The sequence below is a fragment of the Ciconia boyciana genome, chromosome 19, assembly GCF_034638445.1.
Source record: "Ciconia boyciana chromosome 19, ASM3463844v1, whole genome shotgun sequence".
Lineage (NCBI taxonomy): Eukaryota > Metazoa > Chordata > Aves > Ciconiiformes > Ciconiidae > Ciconia > Ciconia boyciana.
This window is the reverse complement of record NC_132952.1, coordinates 1,647,502-1,662,150: the sequence shown is the minus strand read 5'-3', so window position 1 is coordinate 1,662,150 and position 14,649 is coordinate 1,647,502. Positions and strand designations below refer to the sequence as shown.

At 59.4% G+C, this 14,649-nt stretch overlaps 1 protein-coding gene across 1 annotated transcript in view; it reads right to left on the bottom strand.

The window, feature by feature from the left end:
* Nucleotides 1-1,018: 1,018 nt before the first annotated feature.
* The window catches only part of CROCC (ciliary rootlet coiled-coil, rootletin), a 28,288-nt gene continuing 14,657 nt past the window's right edge, over nt 1,019-14,649 (bottom strand). The window contains exons 17-36 of the mRNA XM_072884176.1: nt 14,468-14,595; nt 13,777-13,928; nt 13,413-13,514; nt 13,209-13,343; nt 12,324-12,455; nt 12,014-12,252; nt 11,481-11,640; nt 11,234-11,401; nt 10,239-10,575; nt 9,546-9,673; nt 9,352-9,472; nt 8,170-8,333; nt 7,885-8,088; nt 7,589-7,786; nt 7,360-7,509; nt 5,009-5,137; nt 3,268-3,399; nt 2,484-2,666; nt 2,303-2,399; nt 1,019-2,093 (exon numbers count right to left, since the gene is read on the bottom strand). Of these exons, the coding sequence (XP_072740277.1) occupies nt 2,349-2,399; nt 2,484-2,666; nt 3,268-3,399; nt 5,009-5,137; nt 7,360-7,509; nt 7,589-7,786; nt 7,885-8,088; nt 8,170-8,333; nt 9,352-9,472; nt 9,546-9,673; nt 10,239-10,575; nt 11,234-11,401; nt 11,481-11,640; nt 12,014-12,252; nt 12,324-12,455; nt 13,209-13,343; nt 13,413-13,514; nt 13,777-13,928; nt 14,468-14,595 (3,013 nt within the window). The 3' untranslated portion in view covers nt 1,019-2,093; nt 2,303-2,348. The remainder of the gene's footprint in view (nt 2,094-2,302; nt 2,400-2,483; nt 2,667-3,267; nt 3,400-5,008; nt 5,138-7,359; nt 7,510-7,588; nt 7,787-7,884; nt 8,089-8,169; nt 8,334-9,351; nt 9,473-9,545; nt 9,674-10,238; nt 10,576-11,233; nt 11,402-11,480; nt 11,641-12,013; nt 12,253-12,323; nt 12,456-13,208; nt 13,344-13,412; nt 13,515-13,776; nt 13,929-14,467; nt 14,596-14,649) is intronic.

The following is a 14,649-nucleotide window of genomic DNA, read 5'->3' as shown; positions in this document are numbered from 1 at the left end:
GAGGACGGGCTGGGGGTGATGATTTTGGGGTGCTTTAGGGTGTTTTGGGGCTTGTAAAATGTCTGATTTGGGGGGGTTCTTATAGACAAAAAGTGCGGTAGATAGGTGTTTGGGGCAAATTTCAGAGTCTCTTATAGAAAATAATGGGTGGTTTGGGGTTTGATTTTGGGCTGTTGCCCGGTTCCCCTATAGAGAAGGGTGGAGGGTCCTGCTGGGGTCCTGCGGAGTGTAGGTGTTTAGGGGTCGGGTTCCCCTATAGAAAGGAGGGTGGAGGTTGGGTTTGGTTCACTTATAGGAAATAGGGTGGGCTTTAGGGGTTCGGCTTGGGGAGTTTCTCCAGGTCTCTTACCAGAAATTGTGTAGTACAGCTCTCGTATATAGCGTGCAGCGCTCTTATATAGCATGTAGCTCACACAGCACGTATTTCTCTTATATAGCATGTAGCTCACTTGTATAGTGTGCAGTTCTCTTACATAGCATGTAGCTCATATAGGATACAGTTCTCATATAGTGTGTGGTTCTCTTATATAGCATGGAGCTCATATAGGTGTAGTTCTCTTATATAGCGTGCAGCTCTCATATACTGTGCAGCTCTCTTATACAGCATGTACAGCATCCAGCTCTTTTATATAGCTCTTATATACTGTGCAGCTCTCTTATATACTGTGCAGTTTTCTTATACAGTGTATAGCTCTCCTATACAGCATGTACAGCTCTCATATAGCATGCAGTTCTCATATAGCATGCAGTTCTCTTGTATAGTGTGCAACCCATATAGCGTACAGCTCTCCGTATCTAGTTCTCTTATATAGTGTGCAGTCCTCATATAGTATGCAGCTTTCTTATATAGCGTGTAGTTCTCTTCTATAATGTGCAGCTCTCTTGATATAGTAAATACTCATATATAGTGTGCAGCTCTATATTGTGCATACTCTTACATAGGGTGCAGCTCTCTTACGTAGTGTGTAGTTCTCTTACAGCATGCAGCTCTCTATAGTGTGTAGCTCATATAGGGCGCAATTCTCTTCTCTCGTATACAGTCCCATAGCGTTTAGCTCTCTATATTGTGCAGTTCCCTTATATAGTGCGTAGCGCAGTTTTTATATAATGTGCAGCTCTCTTTATAGTCTGTATTCTCTTACAGGTGTGCAGTTCTCTTCTACAGCATAGTGTTTATTCTATAGCATAGTGTTTATTCTACAGCACAGAGTTTATTCTATAGCGCAGTGTTTAGCGTTGGGCAATTTCCCAGTTCTCTTATAGAAAACAGCCTGATGCGTTGGGGTTTGGGGGATTTTCTCCCCTTCTCGGGGGTTTCAGCTTCGGGTGACTGCCTGGAACTTATAGAAAATAGTCTGCGGGTGTTTGGCGTTGAGTTTTCCCTGTCGTCCTCCCCCATCGCAGCCCATCCCCTCCCCTCCCCGTGCTCCTGGCCGCGGGGACAGGAGGGATTCGTCCTTCCCTTGGGGCTCAGCCCCCCCCAAAAGGCTTAAAACAAGGGGAGGGAGGGCAGCAGCGCCCCAAAAGGCTGATGCTTAGGGGCTCCGGTGCATCCCCGCAGCTCTCCTCCAAAGCGGTGGTGGTAATAATAATAATAAATTATTATTTATTACTATTTATTAGTAGTATTATTTATTATTATTATTATTCAGGGATCTCAATCAATCCTGGTGGCCCAATGGACACCCGTTTGGGCATCCCCAAAATGCCACCCCCCCAAAAAGAAAACCCTCATGGGCTGCCAGTTTGGGTTAATCCACGTTTAATAGTGCCGGGACTGACAAGGGCCGGGGCCGCGCTCGAAGCCACCACCTCGACACCCACGTTTTTTCAGCTTGGCTCAGCCCCGCGACCTCGGGCTGCCCCGTAGCACCAGTAAAAACCTCAAACTCCAAAAATAGCGATATAAAAAACCCCTGCTATTTGCCAAAAAAACCCAAATCCCACCAAACTAGAGTAGTTTTTTGTTAGAAAAAGGGGAAAAATTAGGATCCGGTGAGCGTCGGGGCTTGCAAGGGCTGGAGGAGCATCGCGTATCGGGGGGGAAATAAATCAGGTGGCTTGGCCAGTGCTGAGACAGGGCTCTCCTGGGGCTAAAAAAAAGGAGTATTGCCAAAGTTTTTGTTAAAAATTGCAGTAGAAAAATAGGAAAAACCACCCGTCAGGCCCCAACCTGTATCAAAAATACAGGAGTGTCATCGTCTCATGGGTAAAGTGCAGCTTTTTGCTTGAGAAAAGGGAACGATGAGACAAACACGGGTGGGTTTTTTGAGCACGGGGTTGGGGACGGCTCCCCCCTCACCCGTGAGCTGAGTTGTGCCGGTCTCTGCTGGTGTTGCGGAGGGGCCCTAAATGCTGGTGGGGTGACGGCGGAGCTCCTGCCCCTTCAGCAGCGCGATCTGTAAAGGGGGGGAGCCGGGAGGGGACACGTGTGTCACCCCCCCGGGGCGTCCCCCCCGACCCCGGGGTGTCCCCCCGCTCACCTGCTCCTCCAGGCCGCGGACGCGGTGGCGATGGACGCGCTCGCGAGCCTCCAGCGCCCGCTGGGCTTGGAGCTGGGCGATGCGCAGGCGGTCCAGCTCCCGCTGCAGCTCCGGCGACGGCCCGGGGCTCGGCGGAGACGGGTGCTCCAGCGCCGACACCTGTGCCTGGGCAGGCAGGGGTGGCTGTCACCCCAAAACTGGGCGTTGGCGGTCCCCGGGCTGGGAGGAGACCCCAAAGAGCCCAGCGCCCTCCCAGCGCAAGCACCAGCATCCCTACAGACTGGGATGAGCCCAGCGCCCTCCCAGTACAAGCACCAAGCATCTTCCCTGAACTGGTACGAGCCCCAAAAAAGAGCTCGCCACCATACTGGTGCAAGCAACAGCATCTCCTCAAGCTGGGGAGCACCCCAAAAGGAGCCCAGCACCCTCCTGGTGTAAGTGCCAGCATCCCCCCAGCAACTGCGAACGGGGACAAGCCCAGAAACGAGCCCAACGCCATCCCGGTGCAAGCACCAGCATCTTCCCCAAACCGGTATGAGCCCAGCACCGGCCTCTCCCCAAGCTGGGATTAGTCCCAGGAGGAGCCCGGCAGCACCCCAGGGCAGTGACCAGCACCCCAGGGCAAGCACCAGCACCCCAGGGCAAGCACCAGCACCCCTCCCAGCTGGGACGAGCCCACGAGGACCCCAGCACCGCCCTGCCGCAGGCAAAGGCCGCAGCAAGCAGGCGGGCGGCACCCCTGGGTGCTGCACCCATCCCGCCCGGGCGAGCGCGGGCCACCCACCTGCAGCAGCCGGATGCGCTGCCGTGCCTCCGCCAGCTCCCGCTCGGCCGTGCCCAGCGAGCCGTCCAGCCGGCCCTTCTCCGCCGAGAGCCGCAGCGAGTCCTCCTGCGCCCGCAGCTTCTCCCGCTCCACCTGCCCCGCCGCGGCGGGGAGAGAGGGAGACAGGAGCGGGGTGCTGGGGCGAGCGCCTTACGCCCCCGCACCCCTCCGCCAGCGGGGGCAACATACATGTGCAAAAGCATGTCAATGTATATCTACAGCATGTATCTATAATGTGTACAATGTATATCTATAACATGTAAAATGTGTATCTGTAACGTCAAATATATCTCTAACATGTAAAATATATATCTATGATGTAAAATATGTCTATAACGTAAAATATATAACATGTAAAACATATCTATAACATGTAAAATCTATAAGATGTAAAATATATATCTATAACGTAAAATATATCTATAAGATGTAAAATATATATCTATAACGTAAAATATATCTATAACGTAAAATATATATCTATAACATGTAAAATATATCTATAATGTAAAATGTATATCTATAAGATGTAAAATATATATCTATAACGTAAAATATATCTATAACGTAAAATATATATCTATAACATGTAAAATATATATCTATAACGTAAAATATATCTATAACGTAAAATGTATATCTATAAGATGTAAAATATATATCTATAACGTAAAATGTATCTATAACATGTAAAATATATATCTATAGCATGTAAAATGTATATCTATAACATGTAAAATGTATCTATAACATGTAAAATATGTAAGAGGTAAAATATATATCTATAACGTAAAATATATCTATAACATGTAAAACGTATATATAACATGTAAAATATATATCTATGATGTGAAATGTATCTATAATGTAAAATATATCTATAACATGTAAAATGTATATATATAAGATGTAAAATATATAAGATGTAAAATATATCTCTCTAACGTAAAATAGATATATAACATGCAAAGTATATTTAACATGTAAAATATATATCTATAACATGTAAAAAATTCTATATTTTACATACCATATATAGTATATATGAAATATTGATGTAAAATATATATTTTACTTATAAAATACATAACAAAATACATATTTGCGTTATATATTCTATATGTATTATGGAATTTATATGCATTATAGAATTTATATGTATTATGGAATTTATATGCATTATAGAATTTATATGTATTATAGAATTTATATGCATTATAGAATTTATATGTATTATAGAATTTATAACATATAGAATTACATATATTCTATATGTAAAATACAGATTTACATATAGAATATATAACAAAATATATAACGTAAAATATATACTTATGCATAAAGGTCGTGTTGACAGATAAAGCTCATGTGTGCACATAAAATGCATGACATAAAATAGACCTTTTACAGGCAGAAGATGCATTGCATGTACTACATCTATTTGCGCCCATTAAAGATGCAGCTGTAGGGGCGTTCGGCCCCGCTGCGCGGTGGAGCAGCGCGCACCACGGGCGCTAAGGCCGCCGCATGCCTGGAAGCCAACAGCGCTGCCCAGCAGCCGCCCCTCGGGCTCCGCGCCCGCTCCGCGCCCGCTCCGCGCCCGCTCCGCGCCCGGCGCCGGCCGCGGGCACCTCCCGGCTGCGCTCCGGCGGCCCCAGGGCGGCGGCCCCGGCGCACCCCGGGGTGCCAGCAGCGGCCTCACCTTCTCCAGGGCCTCCTTCAGGGCGCTCCTGTCCTTCCCGAGGCGCAGCGCGGCGCGCTCGGCCTCCCGCTGCTGGCCCTGCGTGCGGGCCAGGGCGCGCTGCAGGCTGCCCACCCGCTCCTGCAGCGCCTGCGCCGGGGTGCGGGTCAGCCACGGCCCCCCCCGGGCAGGGGGACGGGGCTACTGGGGGGGCAGAGGGTGCCGGGGGGCCAAAGGGTGCGGCATGGGGGGAGGAAAAGGGTGCTGCGGCTATGGGGGGCATAGGGTGGGGCAAGGGGGACACAAAGGGTGCTGGGGCTATATGGGGGGCCATAGGGTGGTGCAAGGGGGGGGCAAAGGGTGCTGCATGGGGGGACAATAGGGTGCTGGGGCTATATGGGGGGGGCCATAGGGTGGTGCAAGGGGGACACAAAGGGTGCTGCAGCTATATGGGGGGAGCCATAGGGTGGTGCAAGGGGGGACACAAAGGGTGCTGCGGCTATGGGGGGGGCATAGGGTGGTGCAAGGGGGACACAAAGGGTGCTGGGGCTATATGGGGGGGCCATAGGGTGGTGCAAGGAGGGGGGGCAAAGGGTGCTGCATGGGGGGACAATAGGGTGCTGGGGCTATATGGGGGGCCATAGGGTGGTGCAAGGGGGGACAAAGGGTGCTGGGGCTATATGGGGGGGCCATAGCGTGGTGCAAGGAGGGGGGCAAGGGTGCTGCATGGGGGGACAATAGGGTGCTGGGGCTATATGGGGGGCCATAGGGTGGTGCAAGGGGGGGCAAAGGGTGCTGCATGGGGGACAATAGGGTGCTGGGGCTATATGGGGGGGCCATAGGGTGGTGCAAGGGCAGGGGGGAAGGGTGCTGCATGGGGGGGAGGAAAAGGGTGCTGCAGCTATATGGGGGGGGGCATAGGGTGGTGCAAGGGGGAACACAAAGGGTGCTGCGGCTATATGGGGGGCCATAGGGTGGTGCAAGGGAGGGGGGCAAAGGATGCTGCATGGGGGGGGAGCAAAGGGTGCTGCGGCTATGGGGGGGGCATAGGGTGGTGCAAGGGGGGGACAAAGGGTGCTGGGGCTATATGGGGGAGCCATAGGGTGGTGCAAGGGCGGGGGGAAGGGTGCTGCATGGGGGGAGGAAAAGGGTGCTGCAGCTATATGGGGGGGCATAGGGTGGTGCAAGGGGGACACAAAGGGTGCTGCGGCTGTGGGGGGCCATAGCGTGGTGCAGAGGGGGAGCAAAGGGTGCTGCATGGGGGGACAATAGGGTGCTGGGGCTATATGGGGGGCCATAGGGTGGTGCAAGGGGGGGGACAAAGGGTGCTGGGGCTATATGGGGGCCATAGGGTGGTGCAAGGGCGGGGGGAAGGGTGCTGCATGGGGGGGAGGAAAAGGGTGCTGCAGCTATGTGGGGGGCATAGGGTGGTGCAAGGGGGACACAAAGGGTGCTGCGGCTATGGGGGGCATAGGGTGGTGCAAGGGGGACACAAAGGGTGCTGGGGCTATATGGGGGGGCCATAGGGTGGTGCAAGGGAGGCAAAGGGTGCTGCATGGGGGGACAATAGGGTGCTGCGGCTATATGGGGGCCATAGGGTGATGCAAGGGGGGCAAAGGGTGCTGCATGGGGGGGAGCAAAAGGGTGCTGCGGCTATGGGGGGGCATAGGGTGGTGCAAGGGGACACACAAAGGGTGCTGCGGCTATATGGGGGCCATAGGGTGGTGCAAGGGAGGGGGCAAAGGGTGCTGCATGGGGGAAGCAAAAGGGTGCTGCGGCTATGGGGGGGCCATAGGGTGGTGCAAGGGGGGGACAAAGGGTGCTGGGGCTATATGGGGGGGCCATAGGGTGGTGCAAGGGGAGGCAAAGGGTGCTGCATGGGGAGACAATAGGGTGCTGCGGCTATATGGGGGTCCGTAGGGTGATGCAAAGAGGGGGGGGAGGGGAAAAGGGTGCTGCATGGAGGAGGGTGCTGGGGCTATATGGGGGTCCATAGGGTGATGCAAGGGAGGGAGCAAAGGGTGCTGCACGGGGGACAATAGGGTCCTGGTGCAATATGAGGGGTCCCTAGGGTGATGCAAGGCGGGGGGAGGATGCTGCATGGGGGGAGCAAAGGCGTGCAGGGTGCTGCACAGGGGCAACAGGGCGCTGGGGGCAGAGGGAAGAGGGTGCAGGGGGCTGCAGGGGGGCAAAAGTCGTTGATGGGGTGGGCAAAGGGTTCTGCATGGGTGCAGAGGGTGCCCAGGAGGGGCAAAAGGGTGCACCAGGTGGGGCAAAAGGGCTCAGGGTGCTGCCCGGGGGCAAAGGACAGCGAATCTGGGGAGCCCCACCGCCACCCCCCGCCAGCGTGGGGTGCGCCCACCTCCCCTCACCTCCTGCTGCTGCCGGACCTGCGCTTCCAGCTCCTCCTTGCTGCGCTGCAGGGCCTCCTGCTCCTCCCGCAGCCCCCGCAGCTGCTCCCGCAGCGTCCCCTTCTCCTCCCGCGCCTCCGCCAGCGCCTGCCGAGCCACCTCCAGCCCCTCCTGGGATGGGGGACGCCCACGGTGACCCCCCAAGCAAAGGCACCCTGGTGTCACCTCACCCTAGGGTGCCTGCTCCCACCTGCAGTGCCCGGCGGTCCAGCTCGCCGGCGGCCAGGGCGCTTTGGAGCTGCAGCAGCCGCTCGTGGACCGCGGGGCCATCGGCCAACGCCGCCGTCGTGCTCCGTGCGTCGTCCTTCGAGCCGCTCTCCGCCAACGCTGCGCTCAACCGCTCCATCGCCAGCTGCAAAGCGCTGGCGCGCTGCTCGCTCTCCGCTAGCTACGCCCCAAAAACCGATAGCGAAATTAAATATTATCATTTAAAAAAAGAAAAAAAAAATCCATGCAATGGGGATTTAGAGGAATTTGTGCCGTTACCTGTTTCTGGAGCAGCTCGGCACGGTCTTGCATCACCCGCGCCTCCGCTTGCCGCTCACCCAAGGCCAGCCGTGCCCGCTGCAGCTCGCCCTCCAGCACCCGCTGCTGCAGCTCCAGGCGGGTGCTCCGGCTTTCCGCCGCCTCCAGCCGCTGCTTGGCATCCTCCAGGTCGGCCTCGCCAGCCCGCACCGCGCTCATCCTCTCCTGCGAGGCATCGGACGGCTGCCGTGGAGCAGTCAGGGATGGGGATGGGGCAGGATCTGGCCGCCCCGTGGCGATGCCCACCTGGGCGGCTCGACGCTCGCCCTCAGCGGCGTGCAGGCTGCGTTCCAGCGCCGTCACCTTCTCCCGCAGCGCCCGCCGCTCCCGCTCGCCCTGTCGCAGCGTCTCCTCCTGCAGCAGCAGCATGGCCTGGGCGCTGCTCAGCTCCCCACCACCACCGCGACGCCCTGCCGGAGCCACCCCGATGTTACCCACCTCACCGTGGCGTTCACTGGTTTTACTGGGGCTTATGGGGGGATGCACAGGGGCTTTACCCATTTTATTGGGGTTTACAGGGGATGCACGGGGGCTTTTACCAGTTTTACTGGGGATTACGGGGAAGGCAGGGGTCTTGTATCAGTTTTACTGGGGTTCATGGGGCAAGCACAGGGGGTTTACCAGATTTATTGGGGTTCATGGGGGATACATGGGGAGTATTAATGGTTTTACTGGGCTTTACAAGGGATGCACGGGGCATTTACCAGTTTTCCTGGGTTTACAGGGGATCTGGGGGGGTTTACTGGGGCTTATGCAGTCCACACAAGGGAGTTACCAGTTTTACTGGGAATTATGAGGTGTGCACAGGCTGTTTACCAGTTTTGCTGGAATTTACAGGGGATCCATGGGGGGGGGGGTGTGTACCAGTTTTACTGGGGTTTATGGGGGATGCAGGGGGGCTTTTACTAGGTTGTTGGTTTTTTTTTCCAAGGGATCCATGAGTGTTTTACCGGTTTTACTGGGGTTTACAGGGGATGCACAGGGGCTTTTACCAGTTTTACTGGGATTCATGGGTCTGCACAGGGGTTTACCAGTTTTACTGGGGCTTATGGGAGATGCACAGGGGCTTTACCCATTTTACTGGGGTTTACAGGGGATGTAAGGGGGCTTTTACCAGTTTTACTGGGGTTTACAGGGGATCCATAGGAGCTTTTACCAGTTTTACTGGGCTTTACTGGGTATGCATGGGGGTTTTACTGGGGTTCACGGGGCTTGCATGGGAGATTTTACCAATTTTACCAGGATTTAGAGGCTGTGCATGGGGGAAATCCCGCCGAGCACCCTGCAGTGCCAGGCAGCATCGTCACCACCCCCGTGCCTCAGTTTCCCCAAAAGCCCCCGCTCGCCGGTGAGGCTCCAGCACAGGACAAATACAAATCACCCTGACTCCCACAATTTGGGGGAATGCACCCCAACCCCCCCCATCACCTTCCTCGCTCTCAGCCATCAGCTTCTGGAGCTGCTGTGCCTGGGCACCGGCGTTGTCCCGCTCCTCCTCTGCCTCTGCCAGCCGCCGGCCCAGGCTGCCCACCTGCACCCGCAGCTCCTCCTGGGGCGAAAAAACGGGGCGAGAAAGGGGCTTTTTGGGGATGATGGGGAGGAGAGGGGAAGGGGGGCCGTACCCGCTCCCGCTGCGTGTCCTGCAGCTCGCGCAGGAAATCCCGCAGGGCTGCCCGCACCGCCTCGGGCTCGGTCGCTGCATCGGGGTCTGGGGATGAGCCGGGGCTCCCCGACCCCTCAGGTCCTCCACCTGTATGGGGACAAACTGGGTGACACTGGGACAATGGGGTGCAGCACCCAAGGGAGGACTGCAAGCTGCGGCGGGATGCGCTGCAGTGGGATGCACCCATGGGATATGGGGTATGGGGGACCCCTGGGGTGCAGGGGACGGAGCAATGGGGTGATGGGGGACCCCCAGGGATGGAGCAATGGGGTATGGGGGCCCCAGAGATGCAGGGGACACAGCAACAGGGAGATGGGGTGCAGGGGACGGAGCAATGGGGTGATGGGGGACCCCCAGGGATGGAGTAATGGGGTATGGGGGACCCCCAGGAATGGAGCAATGGGGTATGGGGGACCCCAGGGAAGCAGGGGACAGAGCAATGAGGTGACGGGGATGCACGGGCTGGAGCAACAGGGTATGGTGACCCCCCCCAGGGATGCAGGGGACGGAGCAACAGGGTGATGGGGTGCAAGGGATGGAGCAATGGGACATGGGGGACCCCCGGGGATTCAGGGGATGGAGCACCGCAGGGGGATGCATCCCCTTCCCCTAAGCAAGGGACAGGGCACCGGGGGTCCCCAGGGACTCTCACCCTTGCCCGGGGAGCCGGCCCGTGCCCGGCCGATGCCCATGGTACGGCGTAGGGCGGACTGGATGCCGCCCAGGCGGGTTTCGGCAGCCCGGCGCAGTGCCTCGCCGCGGGCCAGCTCGGCTTCCAGCCCCTGTGCCCGACCCTCGGCCGCGCTCAGGCGCAGGCTCAGCTCGGACACTTCGCCCCGCGCCGCCTCCACCTTCAGCTGCAGGTTGCGGGCATCGGCCAGCAGCTTCTTCTCGTTGCCGCGAGCCTCCTCCAAGCTGCGGGCCAGGTCCTTCTCCCGCTGCCGAAATTCGCCCTCCACCTCCGACAGCCGCCGCTGCAGGTGCTGGAGCTGGGGGGGGGGGCAGAAAAGGGGGTGATGGGGACAGCTGGGGTGCAGGGCGCAGAGAGACGGGGTGATGGGGATGCAGAGGATGGAGCAATGGGGTGATGGGGACCCCCCAGGGATGGAGCAATGGGGTGATGGGGTGCAAGGGATGGAGCACAGGGCGATGGAGACGCAAGGGATGGAGAAACGGGGTGATGGGGGACCCCAGGGATGGAGCAATGGGGTATGGGGGACCCCAGGGATGCAGGGGACACAGCAACGGGGTGATGAGGACCCCCAGGGATGCAGGGGAGAGAGCGGTGGGGTGATGGGGACACCCAGGGACACCAGGCACAGAGCAAGGGGACGATGGGGATGCAAGGGACCCCCAGGGATGCAGCGCAGAGAGCGGTGGGGCGATGGGGACGTAGGGGACCGAGCAGTGAGGTGACGGGGGCATCCAGGGACATGGCATCAAGCAACGGAGTAGCAGGGACACCCAGGGACGCAGGATACTCGTGATGGGGCGATGGGGCTGCTTGGGGACAACAGGCACCGAGCTACGGGGAGAGGGGACAGGGACACCTAGGTACACAGGGTACCGCGCTGCGGGGCGATGGGGACACTTCGGATGTGGGGCACCGAGCAACAGGGCGCTGGGGACGCTGGGGGACCCCCCCACCTCCTTCCTGGCAGCCTCCGTGCCGGCCTCGCTCTCCGCCACCTTCTGCCTGAGGCCGAAGGCTTCGCGGCGGCTCTCCTCCTCCCGCTGCTCCTCCAGGGCCACGCGTGCCTGCAGCTCGCCCACCTCCTTGCTTCTCTTGCTGTTCTCGCTGTCCAGGTCCTTCACCTGCCCAAGAAAGAGATGGGGTCAGCTTGGTGGCACCCTAAATGGGCGAAGGGGGGTTCGCCGCCATCCTCCTCCTCACCTGCCGGCGCAGCTCCTGCAGCTCGCGGCGGGCGTCGAGGCGGGCGCGCTCCAGCTCCCGCAGGGTTGTCCGCAGCTGTGTCACCTCCCGGTCTGCTGCCGCCCGCCCGTCCTCCACCAGCGCCAGCCGCTGCTCCTTCTCCTCATTGGCACGCTTCAGGCTGCGGGAGGGGGAGAAGGGGCTGGCAGCTCCCCCCCGGGGGCATCGCCCTGGCCGCGAGCATCTCCCCATCCCCGGCATCGCCCCGAGCATCCCCCCGACCCTGAGCATCCCCCTCCAAGGCATTCCACCACCCCGTGTATCTCCCAATTTGAGCATCCCCTTGTCCTGAGCATCACCCTGACCCCAGCCATCGCCCTCCAAGGCGCTGCACCGCCCCACGTAAGTCCCACCTTGGGCATCACCCTTGTCCCAAGCATCCCACCACCCCGTGCACCTCCCAGCCTGAGCATCCTCCTGTCCCGAGCATCGCCCTGACCCCGAGCATCCAAAACATCGCGCTACCCCCTGCGGCCCCCGACCCCGAGCATCACCTGATGCGCTCGCCCTCGGCACGCCGCAGCGCAGCCCGCAGCTCCTCGTTGGAGTGCCGCAGGGCCTCCTTCTCCCTCGCCTCGTCCCCCAGGGCCCGGCGTGCCTCCTGCGCCTGCCGCCGCTGCGCTTCCCAGCTCTCCCGGTTCTCCCGGGCCTCCCGCTGTGCCTGCAGCAGCTCCCGCCGCCCCGCTGCCCGCGCCTCCGCCACCAGCCGCAGCTGCGCCCGCGCCTCCTCTGCCTGCAGCCGGGGTGGCCGGGGTTTAGGGGGGACATCTGGGGGCAAGGGAAGGGGTCTGGGGAGGGGTTCACCTCCCGCAGGGCACCGTCCCGCTGCTTGGCCGCTGCCGTCGCTCGCTCGCGGAGGGTCTTCGCCTCCCGCTCGTGGGCCGCTGCCGTCTCCTCCGCCTGCGCCCGCAGGGTGCGCAGCTCCGCAGCCAGGTTCTGGGGGGGGTACGGAGCTCTGAGCCCCCCGCAGTGTGGGGGTCCCGGGGGCGGGGGGGCATTGCAATGGGGATGGTGCAGGGATGGCGATAGGTGTGGTAGCCGAGCATCCCCGTCACCGGGGGGCTTGCAATGGGGAGATGGGGGGCTTGCAATTGGGGGCTGCAAGAAGGGGGTCATTAGGGAGGGATGCAAGGGGGTGTAGTGGAGGGGCTCGCAAGGTGGGGGTGAGCCTCAGGCACTGGGGGTTGCAATGGGGGTGCCCAGGCATTGAGGGTTTGCAATGGGGGGCACAGGGGTGCCCAGGCATGGGGGTTTGCAATGGGGGGCACAGGGGTGCCCAGGCATGGGGGTTTGCAATGGGGGTGCCCAGGCATGGGGGTTTGCAATGGGGGGCATAGGGGACTCCTGGGCATACAATGGAGGTGAACGCTTGGGCACGGGGGCTTGCAGCTGGGGGGGAACAACCCTCAGGCACTGGGGCTTGCAATGCCGGGGGACACCCAGGCACGAGAGCTTGCAATGGGGGGGGCCATGGGGGGTTGCAATGGGGGAGCCATAGGGGATGCCCATGCATGGGGAGTTGCAATGGGGGGGACACGGGGGACACCCAGGCATGGGGGTTGCAAGGGGGGGGGCGATGCTTAGGCATCGGGCTTTGCAATGGGGAGGGACGCCCGGGCGTGGGGGCTTGCGGTGGGGGACACACGGGGCTCTGTGCCATTCTGGGGGGGTCCCAGAACCCCCACCCACCTGCTCCTTCTCCTGGTGACCGGTGACCTCGCGCCGCTGCTGCTCCAGCTCGGCCGTGGCCTCGGCCAGGCTCCGCTGCAGCCCCCCCAGCGTCTCCGCCAGCGCCGCCCTCTCCTCCTCCTGCAGCGCCAGCGCCTGGGGGTACACGGCTCAGCGGGGGGGGACACCGGAGCTGGGACGGGGGGGACACCGGGGGACACCCACCCGCTGCTTCTCACTCTCGCGCTGCCGCTGCGTCGCCGCCAGCTCGGCCGCCAGCTCCTCCTGCTTCTGTGTCAGCTGGCTCCGCTCGGCCTCCAGCTCCTCCTGCTCCCCCCAAAAATCACCAGTGAACCCCAAAAGTCACCATCGCATCCCAAGAATCAGCATTGCACCCCAACAATCAGCATCGCACCCCAAGAATCAGCATCACACCCCAAAAATCAGTATTTCACCCCAAGAATCAGCATCGCACCCTAAGAATCAACACTGCTCCCCAACAATCAGCATTGCGCCCCAAAAAATAAGCATCACACCCCAAAATCAGTATCACACCCCAAAAAACAGCATCCCCCCCCCCGGTGCCCACCTTCTCACGCTGGAGGCGGTCAAGCTCGTCGCGGTGCGCGTCGCGGGCGCTCTGCAGGGCCACCGTCACCGCCGCCGTCTCGGCCGCTGCCACCGCTTGCTGCCGGGCCTGCAGCTCCCGCTCCCGCTCCAGCCGCGCGGCACCCAGCTCCGCTGCGGGGACCCCCCCTTCATCAGTGGGGACCCCCCCGGGAGGGCAGTGTGCGTGTGGGTTAAGTGACATGGGCAGGGACATGGATGGGACGCAGTGGCGGAGGGTTTGTTGTGACCCTGCTGCAAGTGGAATGGGATGGATGGGGATGGAGATGAGGAGGGATGGGGATGAAGATGGGGATGGACATGAGGAGGGATGGGGATGAGGATGAAGATGGGGATGGATGGGGACGGAGAGGGATAGATGGGAATGGGGATAAGGATGAAGATGGGGATGGATGGGAATGAGGATGAAGATGGGGATGAGGATAAAGATGGAGATGAGGATGAAGATGGGGATGAGGATGAAGACGGGGATGAAAACAGGGATGGGGATGAAAATGGGCATGGGGATGAAGATGAGGGTGGACAGCGATAGATGAAGATGGGGATGAAGATGAGGGTGGATGGGGATGCGAACGGAAGGGGATGGGGATAAGGATGGGTGGGGACGGCCAGGGTGACGGGGACAGACCGGGGGCCGGGGACGGACCCCTCACCCTCCAGCGCCTCCTTGGCCTGGAGCAGGGCCCGGCCCTCGGCCTCCAGCTGCTGGTTGCGGGCGTCGAGCTGGGCCAGCTGCTGCTGCAGCTGGAAGATGCTGCTCTCCAGCCCCTCCTTCTCCGACCTGCCGAAACGCTGCCAGCCATGCTGCCGAAACCCAGGGTCCGGGGCGGGGCAG